Source organism: Buteo buteo, chromosome 7 (assembly GCF_964188355.1).
Source record: "Buteo buteo chromosome 7, bButBut1.hap1.1, whole genome shotgun sequence".
Classification (NCBI taxonomy): domain Eukaryota; kingdom Metazoa; phylum Chordata; class Aves; order Accipitriformes; family Accipitridae; genus Buteo; species Buteo buteo.
This window is the reverse complement of record NC_134177.1, coordinates 34,945,608-34,963,594: the sequence shown is the minus strand read 5'-3', so window position 1 is coordinate 34,963,594 and position 17,987 is coordinate 34,945,608. Positions and strand designations below refer to the sequence as shown.

The window sequence follows — 17,987 nt, the reverse complement described above, 5'->3', positions numbered from 1 at the left end:
TCCATCCTGTCCCACCCAGGGCTGTCCTCAGCTTGAAATAATCAGTGCCAGTTACCAAAACCCATTTTTTCTCTCTCCCCTTTGGGCTTTTGGGCCATGGGTGTTCCTGGGCACAGAAGCATCCCGGGGGAATCCCAGGGGATCATCCCAGATGGGTTTTTTCTCCATCATCAGGAGTTTGTTTCCAGCCTCTGAAGCAGCGCTGCTGGGCGGGTTCCTTCTTTGGGCTGGCCTTCAGAGAGGATACACCAGGTCCGGGTCTGCTCCACACATGCCGTGCTGGCTGCCAGGGGTGATGGGGAACGTGTTTATAGTAAGGGACGCAGCATGCCTCGTCACACCTCAGGAAGCTACGCTCACATCGATGGACCTTATTATTTAGGCAGATGCTTTCTTATAGGATAAACTAGAACATGCTTGTGGTGTCAAAATAACAGCATGCTGCCAAGAGCAGGATGGAACGTCATGGTGGGCTTGTGCACAAAGCACATCCCTGTGTGGCTTCAAGCACCCTCATCCTTACAGTAACCATCTGCAGTAGGTTTGGTACCCATGATGTTTCCTTCCTTTCCGAGCTCTGCTGGAAAGGGGTGTTTTCTGAAGCCAGGCTGTACCCATCCCCCCAATTTGGTTTGGAGCTGTGATGTGACCTTCCCTGAAACACCTGGGCAGCATGAAGAGGCTTTGACCCCCAGAGCAGATGTTGGCTCTTTCCCCTCCAGCTCTCGGCAATGCCGTGCACGGGCTGGCAGTCCCATCTCCTCCATACTCAGCGCATTTCTAAGCCCGGGGCGAGCTAGTTTTTCTTGCTGGGGTGAATATGGGCACCATGGATTGAGGATGCTGCAGTCACCTGGGGCTCAGCAGACTTCCTGTCAGCCCCCTTTCACCCCTGCATCACTCCCTCGGAGCATCCAAAGAGCCGTCCCAGTCTCTTGCACTGAGGCTGCCGGCTGGGTTGGTAACCCTGGTGTTCCCAAAGCTGTGGCCAGAGCAGGAAATCCTCCAAAACCCTTTCCTGACTCCTGTTTCCCCATGCAGAATCCCCGCTTCCCCGGCAATCTCCAGATGTCTGACCGGCAGCTTGACGAGGCAGGGGAGAATGATGTCAATAATTTGTGAGTGTGGGGCAGGGGCAGGGAGCAAGGGAGGGGGGTGGATGCGGGCAAGGTGGCACGGCGCTGCCCAGCCTCACCAGCAGCACAACCGAGCCAGGGACTGGACCTTGCACCTTCTCCCCAGCCCTGCCACAGGTGCTGGGAGTGGGCAGAGCCCCTGGGCAAGGCTGGTGCATCCACACCGGAGCACCTGCTCGTCCCTGTGGGGTGGCATCTGGCAATGGGTTGAGGCCCATGGGTGGCTGCGGGGATGCTCCCCAACCATTCGCATCCTTTTTTCTTAGTTTTCAGCTGACGGTGGAGATGTTTGACTACCTGGAGTGTGAGCTGAACCTCTTCCAGACGGGTAAGCCCCTGTGCTGCCCTGCCAAAGGTTGGGGTGAGGGGTCTGGAGGAGCTGAGCTGCATATGTGGGAGGCTCCGGGAAGGTTGCTGTCTGAGAGCATCGCAGCTCATCTCTTTTCTGGGCACTTCACCCAAATTATTATTAGTTGAAGTCCCTGCATGCCGTGCTGCCTTGTGGCAGCCCTGCGGCAGTGCCATGGGGCTGGCTGCATCACCCCACCCCACTCCCCACCACATGCATCACTTCCACTGCCCAGACTTTGGGCTCTCCCACTCTGGCAGCCTCCTTGGGCTGAATTTCTTCTTGTCTTATTCATGGGCTTGCGACAGGTTTTGGTTTTTATTAGTGGTGAACACAAGCTGCCGTGGGTGTTTGCAGCGGTGCTGGAGCTGGGGGAGGCGTGGGTGCACCCTGCCCTTCTCCTGCCCTCCCGCGCAAGCAAGCAGAGGGGTAAAAACAAGCCAGTCTCAACCCTCAGGACTGTCACGCACCTCTGCATGCTCGTGCAGGATCAAGTTTGGGGTAAATTAAAGCAATTGTGGGGCAAATCTTCATCTACTGCATGCACCAGGCTGTGAGTGCTGGCGGGACAGGGCTGTGTTTCAATGGAACTGGAGCAGCACCCTTGTCTCCTGGCCGAATGCTGGCACAGTGGGCCAGTGCCAGGACTCTCATATGTGCAGCGCAGCCTCATCCCCGGAGCACTCCCAGGAGTTCTTGCTGCTCTGCCCCTTGGAAGGGAGTTGCTGGATGGAGGGAGATGAAGCTGCCGCCTTCTCCAACCACCCTGCTAGCCTGCCTGCTGCACCAGCACGCTTTGAGGGCAGGTGTCCCACAACTCGTGGGAGACCCGCAAGGCTGGACCATGAAGATGGTCACTGGACACATTTCCAGCAGCCTGGCATCCCGTGCCCCAGGCTGGTCCCAGCCCTGCCAGAAATACCTTCGTGCCCTGGTGTTGGGGGGTACATCCTGCAACCCTGGCACAAGATGCAATTTGACGCAACGTGGACAGAGGATTGTGGACATGAGGTGCTGCCAGCTGCTCACAGGTGGTTTTGGAGAATCTCCTCACTGGCATGCATGGCACACTCGAATGCCAGTGGGATGGCAGTGATGGGCAGAGCACAGGGGGGCTGCATGTCCTCGGGGGGGCTGCGAGCTCTGCCTGGGGACCCGACTGGGGCTCAGGACTGGGCACCTCCAGCCCATGGTGCCAGGCTGAAGTTTTCCCAGGCCTGTGTGAGAGTCCTGGGTGGGAATTTCCACTCCTGCTGAGCTTGCAAACAGCTGCGGGGTGGTGGGCTGGGTCCCCAAGGGCCAGCAGGTGTCTTGCTGTGGGTGATGGTCTCTTGCTCTGGGTGATGTTTGTGGATGCGGCCAACGTGGTGTGGCACCTGCTGGAGCCTGATGCCATGCTTCTTCCCCACAGTGTTCAGTTCCCTGGACATGTCACGCTCGGTGTCAGTGACGGCCACAGGGCAGTGCCGCCTGGCCCCACTCATCCAGGTGATCCTGGACTGCAGTCACCTCTACGACTACACCGTCAAGCTGCTCTTCAAGCTCCACTCTTGTGAGTGTCCCCAGTGGCAGCGCCTTGGACAGAGGGGGACACCGGGGGTCACCACCCTGCTCAGGCTGGGCTGTTTGCCCCCCCATCTCCTTCCCAGCCTTTTTCAGAGGGTGAAGGGAGTCACCAGGGCAAGGGACAAGGAGGTGCAAGCACTAGGGGACCCAGCTGCCCCAAGAGCCTGCCCTGCTGGATGCCCCTCGGCCATGGGGACAGTGCCCACCAGGAGCTGTCCCAGGTTTGGGCAGGCACTGGTGCAAAACCCACATCCCCCAGGACCTTGAATTGTGGTGGCAGCTGCCTGAACACCAGCTTGCTGCCTTTCCCTGCCCTGGGGGTGTCTGGGGTGGGGACGTGATCCCCTCCTGCAGCGGGATGCTGAGCCCAGAGCATTCAGACCCTGGGAGGAGGGTGACCATCTCTGGGAAAGACTCATCCCCATATGGCTGTGCCGATGAGTTGTCCCTTGATCCATGCTCCTTCCCGGCATGGGGACGCCCGGTGACATTTCTGCTTGCTGCTTCTTCCAGGTCTGCCAGCAGATACACTGCAGGGCCACCGGGATCGCTTCCTGGAGCAGTTCAGAAAGTAAGTACCCAGACCCAGGGTGCTGGCTCTCCCCACTGCCAGCGATGCTCCAGGGTGTTCCTAGGGCAGGGAGGTTCTGGAACCCTTGTGCCAGGGCTCAGCAGATGAGCGATGGATATGGAGGAAGGGCAGGAGTTGGTCTTGCTTTGGCATCTGAAATCCAGCCCGCTTTGACCTCTCGGCTTTCCCTGGAGCTTACTCCAGGACAACCGCTCCACTTGGCTAATCCACAGCTATTGAATTACCAGATAACAGCATTATTAATTCTAATGGGTGTTCAGCTGCTGACGGCATGTCTGATGATTTAAAACCCTCAAACCCTTTAATTGCAGTTTTAAATGCAATTTGCAGTTGATGTGCTGAGATGAAAGTCTGGGCTCAGGCTGAGAAGCCAAGCAGGGGGGGTTGCTGGTGAAGACACCCCAGGGATGCCTTGGGCTGGCTATTGGATGAGCAGGGTGCTCAGCACCCTTACCAGTGTTTTCTGCTTGCGATGGGTCCATCGGCTCTGTCGGGAGAGGGATGCATTGGTAGGAGCCTTGGGATAGGAACGTTTGAGATGCTGCTGCAGAAGGGTCTGCACAAGCCCTGAGGGGGGGGGGAATCGCAGTCATGGTGCTGGGGGCATGGGACAGGGAAAAGAGATTTTTCCTCCAATTCTGTTGAATTTCCAAAAAAACGCCAGTTGTGCAAATCTGAGGGAGCTTGTTGAAAGGGGCAACCAAAAGATGAAACCTTTGGGTGTTGGAAAGCTGAGGAGGAATCCATGAAGAGCCTTGCAGAGAGCCTGGGTGCCAGGGATGCTGCTGGGTGCTGCAGTGGAGCTTTTGGGTGGGAAAAGCCATCCCTGTAGGGACACAGACAGAAAAAGAAAGGATAAAGCTCGTGGCACCTGTCAGAGAGATTTTAAAAGCAGCAGATAAAAGATGTAGGAGGAGAGAACCAGAACCAAGTCATGGTCACCCAATTACCCGAGACCTAGGACATGAGGGTGGCTGTGGTGCTGCTGGAGTATTGCCCAGAGGCTGAGAAGTGTTATGGTGCTGGTTGATAAAAAGGGCTCCAGGGAAAGGGGAGGGAGGCAAGCAGAGGGGCTGACCCAGCGCTTGGCACAGCAGGGAAACAAGGAGTGGGGGAGGGTCTTCATGAAAAAGACAGCAGAGGATGGGGTGGGTGCTGCTGCGTGCAGGAGGTGGGTGTTGGGTTCGTGAGAGACCATGAGCTGCTGCAGGGTGATGCGCAGTGGGAGCGAACATATTTATTTCCAAAAGTTCTGGGAGAAAATGGAACTACCCTGAGAAATGCAGATGACACACAGCTGAGTGGTGCAGTCGATATGCTGGAGGGAAGGGGTGGCATCCAGAGGGACCTGGACAGGCTGAAGGAGTGGGTCCATGTGAACCTCATGAAGTTCAACCAGGCCAAGTGCAAGGTCCTGCACCTGGGTCAGGGCAATCCCCATGACCAGCACAGACTGGGGGATGGATGGATGGAAGGAAGGATGGAGAGCAGCCCTGCAGAGAAGGACTGGGGGATACTGGTGGGTGGAAAATGAGACACGAGCTGGCAATATGGGCTTACAGCCCAGAAAGCCAAGCAGCTCCTGGGCTGCATCACCAGCAGCGTGGCCAGCAGGTTGAGGGAGGGGATGCTCCCCCTCTGCTCCGCTGTCCTCAGACCCCCCTGGAGCACTGCGACCAGCTCTGGGATCCTCAGCACAAGACACACATGGACCTGCTAGAGCGGGTCCAGAGGAGGTCACCAAGGTGGTCCAAGGGCTGGGACACCTCTGCTATGGAGAAAAGCTGAGGGAGTTGGTGCTGTGCAGCCTGGAGAAGAGATGGCTCCGGGGAGACCTTACTGCGGCTGCTCAGTACTTAAAGGGGTCTTACAGGAAAGAGGAAGAGAGACTTTTGACCAGGGCCTGCACCAACAGGACAAGGGGCAACGGTTTTAAACTGAACAAGGGTGGGGTTAGCTTGGACATAGGGAAGAAATGTGGTATGATGAGGGTGGTGAGACACTGGCAGAGGTTACCCTGAGAAGCTGTGGCTGCCCCATCCCTGGAAGTGTTTGAGGTCAGGTTGGACGGGGCTTTGAGCAACCTGATCTAGTGGGAGATGTCCCTGCCCCTGGCAGGGGGGTTGGACTGGATCATCTTTGAAGGTCCCTTCCAACCCAAACCACTCTGTGAGTCCACGATCCTATGAGATGTGAGGGCAGGTCCCCCCTGGACTAGTAACTGCACAAGGGAGAGGAGATAAATGGTCAGGTTTTATACCAGGAAGTGTCTCAGGGTGATCCCCAGTGACAGTGCTGGAACCGGTCCTCTTGCTGTATTTTAAATAAGATCGAAAAAGAGTAGGCAGTGAAGTGCCATGGCCTCTAGTATCTGATTATATAGGGTAGTCAAAACAAAAACTGGCTACTGAGAGCAGGGGGAGGATGTCATGGTGCTGAGGGACAGCTCGATTCAAGGTCACAAACTGCAAACCAGTGCCCATGGGAAAAACACCAGGCACGGACATCAGCAGATAGCGGGGCTGTCCATGGGCTCTGACCACCCAGGGCAGAGACCTTGGGGCGGGTATCAACAGTGCTGAGGTACTGACTGGGAAACTGGGGAGGCTAGAAGGGAAGGGAGCCATGAGTGGCACAGCCGGGCACTGCTGCTCCTCCCCAAAATTGGAAATCGTGCAGAGAGGTAGCCCTGCTCCTGGGGGAGATGCTCCTGCAGGGACCTGAATGTAATGGTGCAGATGTGGCCTCCAGGTAGGAAGCCCCCAACCTGTTCATGGCTGGGGGCATAGTGGGAGCAATGGTGATGTTTCTCAGCTGTCCCTTCAAGCTTTGGCTTTAGTGAGGACAGCACAGGGAGCTGGCTGTACCTCGGGGTGACCCGGTGCAATCATTCTGCTGCGGTTCATGGTTTTACAGACTCACAGAGTGGTTTGAGTTGGAAGGGACCTTCAAAGATCATCCAGTCCAGCCACCCTGCCATTGCCAGGGACATCTCCCAGTAGATTAGGTTGCTCGAGTTTCAGGTCCTTCTCTCTCAGGCCCTGGGTTTATGGGAGAAAGCCTCCAGCAGTCAGTTTTTGCCACAGGTGGGAGGCTGGCAATGGGGTCTTCCCAGGACCTGCCATGGGTTTGGTGGCAGCACACACCACCGACCCTTCCAGCACAGTGTGGTGGCCCGGTGACACCTTCCTGGAGCCAGGCGAGGGCTTGGAGCTACCCACGTTTGGGGTGGGGAGTCTGGGTTGGGCAAGAGACGTCCCTAACAATTCCCTGCCCCTTGCAGGCTGAAGGAGCTCTTCTACCGCTCCAGCAACCTGCAGTACTTCAAGCGGCTGATTCAGATCCCGCAGCTGCCAGAGGTGAGACCCCATGGTCCTGGGTCCCCATCCTCGCTGTCCCCATGGCCAGGAGCAGCAACGGGGCCAGTGGCACTGGGAGAGTGCCCAAAAAGGGTCGCCTGCTGCCTTGCCTGGCTTCCCTGGGGCCAGTGGCAATGTGGGGGTTGTGGGACCTGAGGCCCATCCTTGCATCCCTCCCTGGGTGGGATCCTGCGGGACGGAGCTGCCCCTCTGTCCAGGGGCTGGGATACCCTCTCGCACCGACCCTCAGCCCTTGCCAGGACCTGTCCCCATGGGTCCTGGCTCATCCTTACGGGTCCTGGCTCTGTTCCCATGGGTCTGGGCACGGCCAGCTCAGCAATGGGGCAAGATTTCAACCAACTGTGCCCAAAGCCCTGCGGCAGTGCCGGTCCTCCCTCACCCAGCCATGCTCCCCTCCTTCCCCAGAACCCTCCCAATTTCCTGCGTGCCTCAGCGCTGTCGGAGCACATTAGCCCCGTGGTGGTCATCCCCGCCGAGGCATCCTCACCTGACAGTGAGCCCATCACAGACCTGGTGGAGATGGACACGGCCTCACAGGTGAGCCACTGCCGCTGCTGCACTGCCCGTGCCCCTTCACCTGTGGAGAGGACAGTGGGTGTCCTTCAGCTCTGAGACCACGGTTATTTCTCCAAAACCATGCCATGGTTGGGGCTGAGACAGTGGCGATGGCCTCAAGCACTGGGGAGCATCACTGCAGGGGGCCATGTGGGTGCTGGGTGTCGCGTGTGGGTGCTGCTAGGTCTGAGCCAGGCTGAGTTCATCTTGTGGTGCTTCTCTTGGAGGCTTGGTGCCCTCCAGTGATGGCTGGCTGGAGGTGTTTGGCTTCCCAGCATTGCTCCTCAGCTCCGTGTGCTTGCATTAGGTCTTCACGTCCCTCTCCACCAAGGGTTGTCCCCAGGCGCTGAGCGTTTTGGGTGGGGAAGGGGCTTGCAGTGACATGGCTTTGGGGATCTTCTCCCTCCCCAGGAGTCAGGTGGGGACAGACCAGAAATGCTCCATGTTCAATGTGTTCAACATGTTCAGCGCCCTGAGAGCAGCAGGGGGGATCCAGCCCTGGTGTACAGGCAGCACAAGCAGGCAGCAGGCCTGCCGGCACGTGGGCTGGCTCGGCGGTGCCACCAGGAACATGGAGGGGACAAGGGTTCCAGAGTGGTGGTGGGTTCGCTCCAGGTCCATGCTGCTCCTCTTCCCGCAGAGCCTGTTTGACAACAAGTTTGACGACATCTTCGGCAGCTCTTTCAGCAGCGACCCCTTCAACTTCAACAGCCAGAACGGGATGAACAAGGATGACAAGTGAGCAGTCCCAGTTATGCCATGGAGGTGGCCAGGATTGGACTGGGAGCTCCCTTCCCATCATGGCACTGCAGCCGCCTGCCAGGCTGCTGCAACACAGCAGCTGCAGTGGCACAGGGGATGCCTCCCCTCCCAGGACGCGTCCCCATGGTACTGGTGCGGCTGGTGGCACTGAGGACATACCCGGTGTCTCTCCTTCCCAGGGACCGGTTAATCGAGCAGCTTTACAGGGAGATCGCAGCCCTGAAGGAGGAGCTGGAGAACTTCAAGGCTGAGGTGGGTGACAACCATCTGGTGGTGTCACATGGTGAGCACCTATGTGGCAGTCCTGTGGGAGGATAAGACCCAGCAGCTCACACTGGGAATGGGGCTGGTGGGGTGATGGCTGTGTCCCTGGGTGGGCAAGGCGCTGACCCTGTCTGTCTGTCCTGCCTTGTCCGCAATGGCTTCTGCATCCCTGGCACAGCCTTCACTGCCCATATGGGGGGTCCCTAGGTGTGCTGGGAGGGACTGCGTCCCTGTCGGGGGGGCCAGGCTCACCCCCACTGCCCAGCATCCTCAATGCTTCACCCTGCTACCTTTGGGACTCTATGGGATGCTACCCAGGGGGTGGCCACCGGATGGTACCGGTGGGCATCGGACAGTGCTGGCAGCCACTGAATGGTGCTGGGAGCTGCCCACCTGCTGTCCCCGCAGAGCGCACGGGGTTCGGTGCAGCTCCGTGGTCGTGCCAGCGAGCTGGAGGCCGAGCTGGCCGAGCAGCAGCACCTGAAGCAGCAGGCACAGGACGAGAGCGAGTTCCTGCGTGCAGAGCTGGAGGAGCTGAAGAAGCAGCGGGAGGACACCGAGAAGGCACAGAGGAGCCTGACAGAGATCGAAAGTGAGTAGGGAGAGCCAGCACACAGCTTGGGGTAGGGGTGAGCTGCGGGGTGGGGGTCCACGGTGCTCACCTTGGCATCCCTGCATGTGTGGCAGGGCGGGCACAGGCCAACGAGCAGCGCTACAGCAAGCTGAAGGAGAAGTACAGCGAGCTGGTGCAGAACCACGCCGACCTGCTGCGGAAGGTGGGCTCCCCGAAACCCCTCTGGGCATCCCCTTTCCCAGCCATGCCCCCCCAACACCGGGGATCGCTGAGCTTCCTCTCTTCCATCACCAGAACGCAGAGGTGACCAAGCAGGTGACAGTGGCCAGGCAGGCCCAGGGGGACGTGGAGCGGGAGAAGAAGGAGCTGGAGGACTCCTTCCAGCGGGTGAGCGAGCAGGCTCAGAGGAAGGTGAGTGGGGACGAGGGGACATGCCAGGGTGTCAGTGGGAACTCCCCCATGGGGCACCAGTGCCAGCAATTTCTCTTCTTGCCCGCAGTCTCAGGAGCAGGCAGAAGTGCTGGACACACTGAAGCGGGAGCTGGCAGCCAGCAGACAGGAGCTGCAGGTCCTCCAGGGCACCCTGGAGTCCAGCACACAGGTTAGAGCCCATGGGTGGCCCCTGCCACCCCAGGAGAGGCATTTCGGGTGAGGGGGAGGTCTGCCCGCTGTCGCGGTGCTTGGGTGAGATGTTACCCATCCAGGCATTACCCACTGTTGGCCTGATAACCAGCTCCCTGTCTTCTTCCTCCCCACATCTAGATGGGTTCAGCGATTGTACCAGGGGGTTTAACACTCCTGGGTGCAAGAGTGTGCCGAGCGATGGCCTCCAGCAGCCGGGATCATTGAACAAAATGCCTGCAAGAGCAGGGTCAGGCAGGGTGGCTCTACCCACCGTAAAACCCAGGCAGGGAGCTTGCTGTCACATCACAAGTGTTTGCACGGGCTTGCTGCCGTGCCAGAGGGTATTTCATGCCTATGGAGCTGTGGAGGACAGCAGGGGTTTCCAGGCTCGTTGTAGAAGGCAGAAGCTGGCAGGAAAATGGAGCTGCCCATCTCCAGGGTGGGCAGACACACTGCAGCAGGATGGGGATAGGGCAGAACCAGCTCCAGGGCTAGCAGCCAGCACCCTTCATCTGCTCCTCCATCAGGATGCTGACTAGTCATAATAAAAGAGAATTTTCACTGGTAGAAGTGAAAGGGCTCCCCAGGGAGCCTCAGCCAGCCCCAGGCGAGGCCATCAGGGCTGCAAGCGTGCTGCCAGGCAGCAGGTGATGCAGGGATGATCGAGGTGGCACAGCCCCGACCACTGTTTCATGCCCACTCAGGCGGGAGCGGAGCAGAGCACCCGGATCGCCAGCCTGGAACAGGAGAGGGACAGCCTGAGCCGGGCAGCGGAGCAGCACGGGGAGGAGATGGCCGCCTTGCGGGCTGAGCTGCAGCAGCTGCGGGACACGCTCGGCCGCGAGCAGGAGAGCAGCAAGATGGAGCTGGAGACATTGCAGACCCAGCTGAGAGACAAGGTACCCCAGGGGCACTGCGGGCACGGGGCATCCCCCTCCATGCCAAGCTGCGGGGGTTCGGCAGTGCTGGAGGCAGCCGTGGGGTGTGGGGGTGATTCCCAGCCGGTGTGGCGGGAGCCGTGACACCCATGCCGGCTCGGCAGGAGAGCAGGGAGCAGGCGCTGCAGCGGCGCCTGGCCGAGGAGCAGTTTGCCCTGCTGCAGGGCACCGCGCGGGAGGCGGAGCGGATGGTGCAGGATGCCCTCGGTCGCCTGGAGGATCCCGCTCACATCGGCTGCACCGGCTCAGCAGGTGAGTTCCCTGGTGCTCGCCAAACCGGGTGTTATCCTAAGCCAGAGCACAAAGCCCCCCTCCTTGCTGTCCTCTGGGCCGCGCCAGCGGCGGAGAGCAGCCATGCCGCACACAGGGACACCCCACATTTGAGCCCTGCCTGCTGTCTGCCTGCAGATTACCTCCTGTCCAGAACGCTGGCAGCCTCCGAGTGTGTAGAGCGGCTGCAGGACGCACACAGCAAATACCTTTCCAATCACACAGGTGAGAGCCGGCAGCCCCAGGCAGGGGCTGGGCTGGGGGACAGGGGCAGCTCCGGCACTCATGGGCTGGGCGGGCAATGCCCACTGGGGCTGAGGCGTGTGCCCGCTCTCCCACCGCAGCCGTGGGCTCCCTGCTGCCCTGCCTGGCCCTCTTCGCCCACCTCGTCAGCGACACCCTCCTGCAGGGCAGCGCTACCTCCCACGTGGCCCCTATGGAGCCCGCCGACCGTGAGTGCTGCGCGACCGACGGGGCAGGCAGGGGCTGGGGTGGGCAGGGGGCTGGGGTGGACACGGACTAGGGTGGGCAGGGGCCACAGCAGGCAGGGGAGCGGGTGGGCAGGAAGCTGGGGCAAGTGGGATGCTGAGCTGGGCAGGATTCTGGGGTGGGCAGGGGACTGGGGTGGACACGGACTAAGGGTGGGCAGGGGCCACAGCAGGCAGGGGAGCGGGTGGGCAGGAAGCTGGGGCAAGAGGGATGCTGAGCTGGGCAGGATTCTGGGGCAGGCAGGGGCTGGGCTGGGCAGGATGCTGGGGTGCGCAGAGGCCAGGCTGGGCAGAATTCTGGGGCAGGCAGGGGCTGGGCATCTCAGTCGCCACATGCGGTACCCTCAGCCTCTCATGCTGCCCATGCAGGTCTTCTGGAGATGTGCAAGCAGTGCGGCAGCGAGGCCGTGAGCTACCTCAGCGCCCTGCAAGACCCAGGGACGGTGGAAGGCGCCGACTGCAGCCTGGTGATGACTTGCCTCGGGCAGATCAGCGCCATTGGGGAGGTGGGTGCCCCAGGAGGGCTGGCGGGATGGGGTCAGGCTGTGGCAGGCACCACCGCAGGGGCCGTGCCACCCCTGGATGGTCTCTTTTGTCCCATCACGTCCCTAGGAGCTGCGGCCCAGAGGGCTGGACATTAAGCAGGAGGAGCTGGGTGACCTGGTGGACAAGGAGATGGCAGCGACAGCGGCGGCCATCGAAACAGCGGCTGCCCGCATAGAGGTGAGGGTTGCCACTTGCTGAGAGGCACCCGTGGGCGCTGTGCCTGCCGGGACCACCGGCACAAGGCCAGGACGGCGCATGGGGTTCAGTGCTGCCTCTCCCCCCTCTACCAGGAGATGCTGAGCAAGGCACGGGCTGGTGACACTGGGGTCAAACTGGAAGTGAATGAGAGGTGAGTGGTGGCTGGGGCGCTGGAGAGAGATGGGCAGGCAGGATGGGGCCTGCTGCCGCAGGCAGAGCGGCCGCACCACGGCCCTGGGGTCTCCCTCCCCACAAGTGAGGCTCAGTGGGGTTTGTCTCGCAGGATCCTGGGCTCCTGCACGGGCCTCATGCAGGCCATCCATGTCCTGGTCCTGGCCTCCAAGGACCTCCAGAGAGAGATCGTGGAGAGTGGACGGGTGAGCCGGGGACTGGGATGCAGGCAGGGGTGCGGGCAGGGCATGGGGCAGCAGGTGCTTGGCCAGCTAAGGGTCGCCACGCACTTGCTGGGGACGTGCTGCTCCGAGCCTTGGCCTGTTGGGGGATCAACGCCAGCTGCCGGGAGCTCCTGCCCCAGTCCCAGCGTCTCACCCCAGCTGCAGTCCCCAGGGTGTCACGGAGGTCCCTGATCTCCCTTCCCACGTTGGGCACCCCTTCACCCCCCAAGTTCAGTGTCTCCCCAGCTCCCACACACATCCTAAATGAAACCCTGACTTACTCAGTTCCCCCAAGAACCAGGGTTTGGGGGTCCCAGGCCCCGCCACCCCCCTGTCCCCAACATGTGACCATGCCTTTCTCGACGGCAGGGCGCGGCGTCCCCCAAGGAGTTTTACGCTAAGAATTCCCGCTGGACCGAGGGTCTCATCTCTGCCTCCAAGGCTGTGGGCTGGGGTGCCACCGTCATGGTGTAAGTGCCACTGTCACTGGAGGGGGGAGAGGATGGCAGGGTCCTGCTGTCCCCACAGGGAGGGGACGGGGGTGGCGGGAGGATGCCCCAGCCCTCCTCTGCCCTCCCACAGCGACGCTGCTGACATGGTGGTGCAAGGCAAGGGGACATTCGAGGAGCTGATGGTCTGTTCCCGGGAGATCGCGGCTAGCACTGCCCAGCTGGTAGCAGCCTCCAAGGTAGGAGCCCGGCATCTCGGGAGGCTCCTCTGCTGCTGCCTGCATCACCTGGCAGCTCCCCCCACCACTGCCTGCACTTGGCTCTGGGAGAGATGCTCTGTCCCCGAGCAGGAAGCAGGGGGGCTGCTCCCCTGGCCATGGTTTGGGGTGACCCTGGGGCACCACATGGTCACCCCAAACCATAGGGGTGGTCTGCTCGCCCAGCAGGGCCTAAGCACACCCCTCCTCGCTGCCCTGGCAGGTGAAGGCAGACAAAGACAGTGCTAACCTTTGCAAGCTCCAACAAGCCTCCCGGAGCGTCAACCAGGCCACGGCTGGCGTGGTGGCCTCCACCAAGGCTGGGAAGTCGCAGGTGGAGGAGAAAGGTAAGTGTGGGGCTGCAGGAGCATAGACCTGCCCCGAAACCTCTGCTCTTCATGCTCGCCATCTTCAGTTGGCTGTGCCCCAGTGGTCTCTGCCTGTGGCTGCCCGTTGCTTGCAGTCTGCGTATCCCACGGTGGCAGACCCTGCCAGTGGCATGGGAGCTGCCAGGGGTTCTGAGCAGAGGAGTGAAGCTGGAGGGGGCCTGGTGGTGTCTTTCTCCACAGACAGCATGGACTTCTCCAGCATGACGCTCACCCAGATCAAGCGGCAGGAGATGGACTCACAGGTAGGAGGTTCTTCCATGTTTTGGGAAACACATCTGCTGGTGCCTCGCTTGGGCTAACGAGAGGCTGCCTGGGCTAGGGGAGAGGCGGGTGGGGGCACCCTGCCTGGCTGCCCAACCCCAGGCGGCACCAGCTTGTGGGGAAAGCCCAAGATATGAAGGCAACAGATGGGTTTGCCCAGGAGCCACGTTGCAGTTGGTCCTCGAGCCTTCCCTGACACTGTGCCCATCACAGCACAACAGCCCATGACCTCCCCCTGCTCCTGTGTGCCTGCCGGGTTGCCCCACAGCACCCACCTCCACCTGGCACGGGGCATCCCCGGGGAATTCCTCTTCCCTGGGTGTCCACTTGGGTTGCTCTGTCTTCACCTGCCTGCACAGGCAGTGCCCACCTGAGCTCGATCCCCTCCACAGGATCACTTGCCATCAGAGCACTTGTGGGATGTACCTCGGTGGTCTTTGAGCTCGACAGCGGGGAGATAGCGGGTTTGAGAGGGGGGTGGCCAGCCCAGCATGGCTCTGTGCCAGCTGGAGAACCCAGGTGCTGTGCCAGGGCTCAGGGTGACCATGGCGTGCATGATGTCATTCAGGTGCGGGTGCTGGAGCTGGAAAACCAGCTGCAGAAGGAGCGGCAGAAGCTGGGGGAGCTGCGCAAGAAGCACTATGAGCTGGCAGGTGTGGCGGAGGGCTGGGAGGAGGATGGTGAGTGGATCCCAGTCCTGCTCCCAGTGGGAAGCTGCACCAGGAAGGAGTGGGGCAGGATGGGGAAACCCTGCCTGCAATCCAGGCAGCGAGCAGGCGTGGGTTCTGCTCCGGCTGGCATAAGTGGAACCCAGGGACAGTTGGCACATGTGGGCAAAGCCACAGGGCCCCTGATCTGTGCAGGAGGCTGTGGGACCCGCATCGCCCCTGGGCAGTGTGCTCCGGTGCTACTGGGGCTCTGCTGCCCTGCAAAGCTCTGGGATCCCAAAGGGATGGGGCAGAGGGATGCTGAGGGGGCACCGTGTTGCTCCACACCTCCTTACCCTCTCTCCCTCCTCCAGCTGCAGATTAACACCCGTGGTGGAGGCAGCCCTCGGGGGACACCCCCAACGGCGGGCTGCGACCCAGCTCAGTGCAGTCTTTTGGGAAGATCCACAATGAACCGGTGCAAAAGCCACCCCGAAGCACACGTCCTCCGCGTCCCCTCTGCCAAGAGCCGCCTCCAGCGCTGGAGCACCAAGAGCCGCCTGGCGAGACCCCCGGGCCGGGAGCAAGGGCTCGCCGGCCTGACGCCAGCTGCAAACCGCACGTGTATTTATTAGAGCTGCTTGGGGTTGGGGAGGGGGGGGTGTCTCCAGGGGGGGTCTTTAACCCTTTAGTTTTGTTTTTGCACAGACTTTTGGAACTCTTTGAGCCGGCTCTGGCTGAGCGAGAGCATTCAGGTTTCTTTCGCCTCTCGCTGCTTCTCCAGCCTTAACCCGGTCCCTGGCTCAGCGCGAACATCCGCCCCTGCAAAGGAGCCTGCCGTGGTGCCAGGGGCCCCAGGGGTGCTGCCGGGTCGGGAGCCAGCTTTTGGGGTGCTGCTGGGCTTGGTGCTAGGTGTGCTCCCCCCTCCGGCAGGGACACCGAGTGCCTTTGGCCACTGCAGGGTGGGGGGGGAGCGTTCCCATGGGACAGTCTGGCTGGTGAGACCAGGGTGCCGGCAGCAGAACTGGGAGCAGCCGGTGGTGAGGAGGGAGTGGGGCGGACAGCGGAAGGCATGCTGCCTTGAGGTCCTGTCCCCCCACCCTGGGTCCCAAAAATGCCCCCCCAGCCCGGGTCCCAAAAATGCCCCCCCAGCCCCGGAGCTGGGCTGCCCTGCCCCAACAGATCACTGTGTTCATGCCAGCAATAAACCCTCCGCAAGGTGCTGGGCACGGGTTTGGGCAACTGTGGTGCCACCACACAAGCCACCAGCTCCTGGGGATGGGGGGTGGCTCTAGGGCAGCAGCACAGAGTCTTTGGGGGGCAGTCCGGGTGCCCCAACACCAGAGCACGCTGAAGCCAGAGCAAGCAGCTCCCCATGCCCGCTTGCTCTGGGCTGGTGCCACTCCTGTGTCCTCGCCACCCTCTTTGGTGCATGGGGGATTGGTGCTGGCGGTGCCATGGGCAGGGGCAGCTGTGGGGCTGGCTCTGGCCGGGGAACCTTTGTGCCTTGGAGCAGGGGGGTGTCTGCCAGCTCCAGCCCCCCACCTCATCTCGCTGCAGCAGGGACAGTGGCATCAGCCTGCGCAGAAATGTTCCTGTCCCCCACGGCCACTCCCATGGTCCTGCCGGTGCCCCTTGCAGGGCCAGGGTGTCCTTGCCAGCCTGGCAGCATCGCTGCCTGCACTCTGCCTTCAGGCAGCTGCCGCTTCCTGGGGGGGGAGACAGCCAGACCAGCCCCCTCAGGGTGCTGGGGGTGCAGGATTTGGCCTTTCTCACTTTAGGAAGTGGTGGCATTTCCCACTGCATGCTTTCCCAGTGATGTCCGTCAGCCCTTGGCTGGCAGTCGGAGCAGTGGGACCCTCCTGCATTCCCATGCCCGGCCAGGCCATCACCATGGCCTCAGGGCTGCTACCCGCTATGCGCAGGAGAGCGCAACCATTCACCATGCAGGGACCTGGTGTCCCCGCATCCCCCAGCCAGCCCTGCTGCCAACACACCCACTCTGTGCCCCCAGCCTGCTGGGGACCCCTTGGGGACCTTGGGGCTCCCCCTGACTCCCCACACCCTGCCACGGCCGTACCCTGACCTGCACTGGCTCCCCTCTGGATGCAATACCAACCATCCTGTTCCTGCAGGACACGAGGAGCCCCCAAACCCTCCCTGCTCTTTTGGGCGGGGGGGGGGGTCTCACCTGTGCGGGGTACCCCCAACTACCTCAGGCCTCCAGGCTGGGTCAGGGCCAGGGGGCGGCAAGGGGGTCACGGTGGCAGCAGGGGCTTGGGGACAGGGGCGCACCGCTCTCAGCCGAAACCACTTCTCCTTTTTGTATCTTGGTCGGGTGCTGGCGGGGGGCGAGTGTCCCCCACATGGTCCCTGGTGCTGGCGGCTGGCAATGGGGATGGCGGGGGTTCCCCTCCACTGCAGGTTGGGTTGGTTGGGTTTTTTTTTTTTCATTGTATGATAATAATTACTACATTGTGTGTTTTCGATTTTTCAATAAAGCCTTCAGCCCAGCCCTGCTGGCTCCGGGGTGGTTGGCAGCTGGGCTGTGTCACCATGGGGGTCCCACGGCTGTGCTCAGCCCCCTGCAAAAAATAACCTAGGGATGTGCTGTTGAGGTCACCCGGGTGATGTACTGATGATTATGTCCCCCTCCTGGCTCTGTCCCCAGGGCCACCCTGCACATCATCTGTTGTTCCTTGGGAGGGGACCACGACCTGGTCCCTACTCAGCCCTGAGGAGCAGGGCTGGCTTTAGCCTCCCCACCACCCCGGGTCCCTCTGGTGACACTGCAGTGGGGGGGGGGGGGTGCAGAGCACCCTGCCCTTCCCAGCTGTGCTGCAGGGTCACCCTGGCAGGGCCATCTCATGGGGGTCCTGCTGCTGGATGGCCCGTGGGGGCCACGGATGGGGAGATGCTCAGGGGAACGTCCCCTCTCAGGTGTGATGCTGCAGCAGGACGTCATGCTCCTGGGGTGCCCTCCCACCCTGAGCTGCAGGAGGCCCCGTGACAGCCCATCCCCACAGCGTGGTCTGTCCCCACAGCTGTGTTCTGCAGGGTCCCTGCCATGGTCCCCTGCTCTGCAGGACACAGCAGGGCTGCAGGCAGCTGGCAGGCAGCAGGGTGGGCAGCACTCCCCTGGAGAGCTGTGTCCCCTGGGGACCCAGTGGCGCAGCCAGCCAGAATGTCCTTCCCACGGACCCCGGCACGGCGTGGGGTGGCTCGTCCCCACCCCTGCCTTGCAGGGGCAGGGGGAACAGGGGCTGGCCACGCAGGGAGCTGCCCCTGCACCCACTGGGGACCAGGGACAGGCAGGTGCCGGACTGAGGCCGCGGGCCCACGAGTGC

At 61.5% G+C, this 17,987-nt stretch overlaps 1 protein-coding gene across 2 annotated transcripts in view; it reads left to right on the top strand.

Annotated features, from left to right (window-relative positions):
• HIP1 (huntingtin interacting protein 1) overlaps positions 1-17,156 on the top strand; it is a 52,272-nt gene extending 35,116 nt beyond the window's left edge. For both annotated transcript variants that reach the window (XM_075032372.1, XM_075032373.1), the window contains exons 6-31: positions 1,042-1,118; positions 1,403-1,464; positions 2,897-3,037; positions 3,565-3,622; positions 6,927-7,002; positions 7,429-7,560; positions 8,219-8,316; positions 8,520-8,592; positions 9,013-9,196; positions 9,292-9,380; positions 9,473-9,589; positions 9,678-9,779; positions 10,507-10,701; positions 10,845-10,992; positions 11,149-11,235; positions 11,355-11,462; positions 11,868-12,004; positions 12,111-12,221; positions 12,335-12,393; positions 12,526-12,619; positions 13,007-13,107; positions 13,220-13,325; positions 13,567-13,690; positions 13,913-13,974; positions 14,562-14,673; positions 15,015-17,156. In XM_075032372.1, the coding sequence (XP_074888473.1) occupies positions 1,042-1,118; positions 1,403-1,464; positions 2,897-3,037; positions 3,565-3,622; positions 6,927-7,002; positions 7,429-7,560; positions 8,219-8,316; positions 8,520-8,592; positions 9,013-9,196; positions 9,292-9,380; positions 9,473-9,589; positions 9,678-9,779; positions 10,507-10,701; positions 10,845-10,992; positions 11,149-11,235; positions 11,355-11,462; positions 11,868-12,004; positions 12,111-12,221; positions 12,335-12,393; positions 12,526-12,619; positions 13,007-13,107; positions 13,220-13,325; positions 13,567-13,690; positions 13,913-13,974; positions 14,562-14,673; positions 15,015-15,025 (2,664 nt within the window). In that variant the 3' untranslated portion in view covers positions 15,026-17,156. The remainder of the gene's footprint in view (positions 1-1,041; positions 1,119-1,402; positions 1,465-2,896; positions 3,038-3,564; positions 3,623-6,926; positions 7,003-7,428; positions 7,561-8,218; positions 8,317-8,519; positions 8,593-9,012; positions 9,197-9,291; positions 9,381-9,472; positions 9,590-9,677; positions 9,780-10,506; positions 10,702-10,844; positions 10,993-11,148; positions 11,236-11,354; positions 11,463-11,867; positions 12,005-12,110; positions 12,222-12,334; positions 12,394-12,525; positions 12,620-13,006; positions 13,108-13,219; positions 13,326-13,566; positions 13,691-13,912; positions 13,975-14,561; positions 14,674-15,014) is intronic.
• The last annotated feature ends 831 nt before the right edge of the window (positions 17,157-17,987 follow it).